The 5,609-nt window shown below is 60.3% G+C and overlaps 1 protein-coding gene across 1 annotated transcript in view; it reads right to left on the bottom strand.

Annotated features, from left to right (window-relative positions):
- Positions 1 to 5,609, bottom strand: part of CELSR1 (cadherin EGF LAG seven-pass G-type receptor 1) — a gene marked incomplete at its 5' end in the record, with an annotated part of 123,796 nt that overhangs the window by 79,868 nt on the left and 38,319 nt on the right. The window contains one exon of the mRNA XM_045290688.1: positions 838 to 1,476. Coding sequence (XP_045146623.1) covers positions 838 to 1,476 — 639 coding nt within the window. The remainder of the gene's footprint in view (positions 1 to 837; positions 1,477 to 5,609) is intronic.

Below are 5,609 nucleotides of genomic sequence, written 5' to 3'. Positions count from 1 at the left end.
TGTCCGGGGCTTGCTCCCCTGACACCGCCAGGCTGCTCTGGGTCACAACCGACACCCGGCAGCCATCTAGTGTCCTGCTTTGGGTCATCTCTATGGAAGCAGGTCACCAGGCCTTTCTTCCTGCAGTGCCCAGGGGCGACACTTAAACCACCAATCCTTTGCAGCACCCGGGGACCTGTCCGCCTGACTCTTCTCCCAGCCCACAAACCTGCAGTGGGACCCTCACCCTGGGGCCGGGGGCTGCTTGGAAGCAAGGGCTTCTCCGATGTGTCAGGGTGGGTCCTAGACCGGGCACTCCTGAGTTAGACAGAGAGCAGGCGGGGCAAAAGGGCAGCACCTGGGGTCGGGTAGGGGGGCCACGGGGGCTGTGTGAGGACCGTCCACAGCCCAGGAACCAAACGTCGCCCTGCAACATGTCGAGACCCCGATGTGCACTTGTGTCCCCCAACTGCCAGGACAGGCATGCTCTTCTGTGCCACCCCTGTGGGGCAGCCCTGCAGCACCCGCTTGTGCCAACGAGGGCACCTGTGGGTGTGAGTGGCGAGCTGGGCTTCTGGGGGTTCCCTTGGGCTGGTTGCCAGGCACAGAGCTCAGGGTGACCGTCGGTGCAGCCACCGAGCATGGGTGGCATTGGCACTGCCACCCAGGGGGTGGGTTTCAATGAAGACCCCGGAGCTGACTCTCCCTGCTCACCTGACAGGGAAGGAGTGTGCAGCTCCTGCACCTCCAGGGCAAGAGCCGACCTTGGCTCCTTCCCTGGAGGGAAGCAGGCAGGCAGAGGCCACGGTCAGCCCCCAACCCCGGACACAGGGGGTCACCCCAAACACCCACACCTACCCGTGTGGTCGTCCAGGCACTCGCAGGTGTAGCCACCCTCCCGGGCGCGGCAGCGGCCGTGGGGGCCGCAGGGGCTGGAGTAGCAGAGGTCGATCTCGGTCTCGCAGAAGTCGCCGGTGAAGCCGGGCGGGCAGCGGCAGCGCAGGCCGGTGATGGGGTGGATGGGGCGGAAGAGCACGGTGGTGGAGCTGAGGAAGGGCGCGGAGGAGTCGAAGCGCAGCACGGACACGCACTTCATGTAGTTCTCGCAGGGCTCGCGCAGGCAGATGTTGTCGTCGAAGGGCAGCACGCGCTGGGCCGAGATGGCCGTGAGCAGCGTGCGGTTCAGGTAAATGTGCTCCTGCAGCTCCTCCGACGGGAAGAAGCGGCCGCGCCCGCCGCCGGGCAGCAGCGCCGAGAAGGTCACGTTCAGGATGTTGGCGCTCACGTCCGTGTCGTTCTGGACGTTGAAGACGAAGACGTCGTCCTTGGCGGTGGCCAGCACGGCCGCCACGCCCTCCACGAAGAGGCCCAGCAGCGGCGACAGGAAGCGCTCCTGCGACATGTTCTCCAGGCGGACAGTGATGCTGTTGGTCAGCATGTCGTCCGTGATAATGGTGACGCGCAGTGTGCACAGGGCCGTGACGCTGTGGACGCCGTCTGGGGGACAGAGGAGAGCTGGGGGTCACAGGAGACACAGCCTGGGCACCCACCACCACCCAAGAACCCTCCCGGCCCGGATCCTGCTGACCCCACCCCTCCCTAAGGAACAGGCTTGCCAGATCACTGCTGCTGCTGCCCCAAGTGCCCCATGTAAGGTGACCAGATTTTAACATTGGTAAAGCAGGACACCATTGATAAAACTCATATCCTGGCAAAATAACCACATTGCAGCTGAAAACCGTATACCCTAGCTTGTCGTGCATTCTTTCCAAAAATCGGGACTTTTTAAAAACACCGTGGGATGCGGGACGAATTGTTAATAAACGGGACTGTCCCGCCAAAAGCGGGACGTCCGGTCACCTTACCCATGGGTCACCCTCACAACCACCCTGACACCCAGCCCCTCGCTGCCCAGAGACCCCTTCTCACTCACCAGGCCGCAGCCCACGGGCCACGTGCACCCTGCCCCTGCCCCCTGGACGCACCCTCCCACTTGCAGGAGCTTGGGCCCCGCCCTGCCTGGTGCTGGGGTTAGGGGCAGAGAGTCTGCCCCCCCTGAACTCTCCTGTCTCAGGTCCCCAGCCTCCTCGCCTCCTCATTTCAAACCCACACCCACACCTGCCATTCCTGACACACCTCCCCTTCATCTGCTGAGCACCTGGTCCCGGGACTGGAGAGCCTGGTCCCTGGAGGCCAGTCCAGGTAAGCGCTGCTCTCCCAGCCACCTGCCCGCCCGAGATCCCACGCCTGACCCTTGGTGTCCCTGGGGGGCCAGCACAATGCACCACAAACCAGTGGCTTCTCTCTCTTTTGTCCCCGAGGCCACAGGTCCGATGTCACAGGGTCACCAGGGCTGCGCCATGCACGCGCCCTCCTGTTGGGGGCCCTCGGGCCGACTCCTGCTCCTGTGATCCCGGTGACAGTGGCCCTGACCCCCAGGCACCTTCTCGGGAGCTCATCACCAGCCTTTTCATCAGGGCGCCTCTCGAACTCCCAACCTTTCTGCTCGCGCTGAGCCGCTGTCCCCAGGTCTGAGTCCTTACCTCCTGCCACAGGCTGCTCTTGGCTCGTGGCCCCGGGCCCCCTCGGGTAGCGGGGAGGCCGCCTGTCTCTCACAAGGACACCTGCTGTGGGATGGAGGGTCCACCTCCAAGTGACCTCTTCCCGATTTCAACGAACTGCACCCACAAGACCCTCTTTCCAAGGGGTCAGGGCGGGGATGTGCATTTGGGGAGACGCCCTTCATCCCATTGCGGGTTGCCAGCACTCCTGCAGTTTGGTGACCATTCGGGCTGCCTGCAGCTCAGGCCCCTGGCCCTGAGAGTCCCTCCCTTAACCTGGGGATCCTTTGCCCAGGGCAATTAGGGTTTCCACCCTTAGCCACCCCCAGTGCCTCTGCTCCATCTTCGTGCCACTCAGAGGCGCAGGCAGGCCTGTGGGGGAGGGGGGAGGGGGAGAGGGGGACGGGACTCTCTAGGTCTCATTTCCTCACTTTGAGCTGATCCCCCCCTACCTAGCTGAGTTGGAGGGGGCACATCTCACACCCAGCACACAACAGCCTTTTCCTGCCCAAGACACTGGGGCTGTGGGGGTGTCGAGGCAGGGGCATGTCTGGGACCTCCCAATCCTGGGGCTCTGCCAACATTTGTAAAGCGCCGTTCCCTCCTGTGTTTGCCCTGGGTGGCATTCTCTCATGCTAGGGCTAAAGCAAACATTCACACCACAAGGCAGCAGCCCTGCCCCTAACACAGGCTCAGCCTGTTTCCAAAAAAAACCTCCGGGCCCCCCTCCCCCACTCAACCCCGGAAAGGACACCCGGTGAAGCGGAAGTGAGTGGAAGGCCCTGGGTGAGACGGGTGGGCTTAAACCTGAGCACAGTGGTGAGGACGGTGCACGGCTGGGCAGTGGTCGTTCTGTTGTACGCCGCAGTGGTTTAGAACCGACAGGCTGGCGCCCAGCAACAGCAAACCCCCAGACCCCGGGGACCGGGATTCGCTCTAGGCGACCGTAAAGGAACAGAACCAAAGTCACAAAGACCCCTAAGACCCTCCTCTCTCTCTCTCTCTGACCCTCCCTCTCAACGCCATGACACCCACGCTTACTGTTGACAGTAAAACCACACCACCTCCGAGAACACCTGTTCTCCCAACTTCCTGTCCAAAATAAAGCTGCCCCCCCCCCTCAAGAAGAGAATCACCACTCACTTCAGAACGGCACACTCCCAAGTTACCCAGTGAAAGCCTTGATGGAATGTTCTGGAAGGTTGAGATGGGGGGGCAGGCCCCAGTACCCCCCCTCCCCCCGACCGCTAGATGGCTTAGTTACTACTTGAAGCTGAGGACCCAGCCCCGCACTACCCACGCAGTGGGCGGAGACTCGGGGCATGTGGAAGCTCGCCAAGGTAGAGGATCACTTCCACTGAAGAGTTAAAAGCGGCCTCAGTGAAAGTGGGCTTTCCTTTGAGTGGCGCTATCCAAACAGAGAGGGCCGCATGCCAGGAGGCGCCTGAGGAATGTGCTCCCAGGGCCGCAGGCTGCACAGGGCCCTCGGCAGCAGCCACTGAAGGCAGGTGGTTTCCTTAAAACCAAGATGGCACGCCCTCAGGGGAGCAGAAGAGCAGCTGGGGGGCAGACCGCCTTCAATGTCAAAATGCTGCAAGCACCTTGGGACCCTGGAGAGGCCTGAGCTCACTCGCCGTAAATTCACGGAGTTACCGGCTTAGGTGGAGTTCAAAGCCAGCTTTGCTTATTTACCTTGCAAACCAGACATTGTGAAATTGGCCCCATGCTCATGGGACAGGGGTTCCCACGCTCACAGTGAAAGCTCAGCTGGCCGCCTCCAGTTTCAACCCGGACCCTAAGTGCAACTTCATGGGGATCCTCCTGCTAACCGGTCTCCCTTTTATTTCAGGTACGAAGTCAACAACCCACCACCTGTCTGTCAGTCTTACTGCGGTGGCTCGTGGGTGGTGGCTGTAATGCTGGGAGCTGTGCCACCAGACTTTCACGTGACCAGAAGGCGTGGCCACAGTGGGTAAGTTACATTTCAGGGGTGTTTCCAGACAAAGGCAGATCAGGAAGGAAGGTGTGGCGACCTGCTACCAAAAATGGAAATGCTGTTGACTGCGAGAGCATTGTGGGACTTGGAGCAGGAACCTCCTAAAAACCCTAAGAAAACACAGGGGCGCCAACAGTGAACCGGCCCACACCAATGGCTGGGAGGATGGCACAGACCGGGCAATGTCCCACACCACTGCGCTCGAGCTCGCCATGGGTCTACGATGGCAATGGACGACAGATCTAAAATTGCTGGACAGTGATCCAAATGGACAGTCACAGATTGCTGGACAGCGATCCAAAAGTCTGGAGGCCAACATTAAACCTCAGTTTGGGGACACCAGGCCGTCACCAGGCTTGACAGAAGGGTTTGGTTTGAAGATTCGGAAAAGAAAATCACAACTCCTGGAGCTTGCAGGCAGGCTTCACAGGGCACTGTGGGCATCTGGGCTGGGCACTGTCTGCTGGGTGGGGGCTGGGGAGCTTGGAGGGCAGAGTAGCTCGGCTTCAGACAAAAGCTCATTGTCTTAGGCTTCATGTCAAGTTTAAACAGCTGACCATTTGGTTAGCAGCCCAGCACTTAACCCACAGTGCCACCAGGGGTCCACAGGAGAGAGGAGAGCAAGCCATAGCCCCACTGAAGACCCTTCTTTCAGGAAAGACACAAAACCTTCCGACTCTTCTTCCAGCAAAGAGTCCCAGTGAGCACCGGGAGCCTGGCAGCAACCAGGCTTGGGTTGTGTGCTCAGCCCCCACAGCACTGCCAGGCTTCCCTCTGCCAGCTGGGCCTGCCCAGCCCTGCTCATCCCTGCCACCTCTCTGCCTACATCCTAAGAAAGCCAGCAATGTCCCCCAATGACTATATGACAGAATGAATTTTAAAAAGCTCTTCTTTCTAAACGAAATGACACCCTCCAGCATGACACTGTGGCCCCTGAGCACTCACCAAGGGACCCTCCCCCATATGCCTTCTAGTTTCAGACAAGTCAATGAGACACCATCAGCCCTGGGGAGCTACATGCAATGAAATGAGAACCTGAGCAAATACAACAGCCCAGCCCAGCTCAACTCAAC

The sequence above is a fragment of the Echinops telfairi genome, unplaced genomic scaffold, assembly GCF_000313985.2.
Source record: "Echinops telfairi isolate 266 unplaced genomic scaffold, ASM31398v2 ScPeMD7_2;HRSCAF=8, whole genome shotgun sequence".
Taxonomy (NCBI): Eukaryota; Metazoa; Chordata; class Mammalia; order Afrosoricida; family Tenrecidae; genus Echinops; species Echinops telfairi.
The sequence above is the reverse complement of the archived record's forward strand: the minus strand, read 5'-3'. Positions and strand labels throughout refer to the sequence as shown.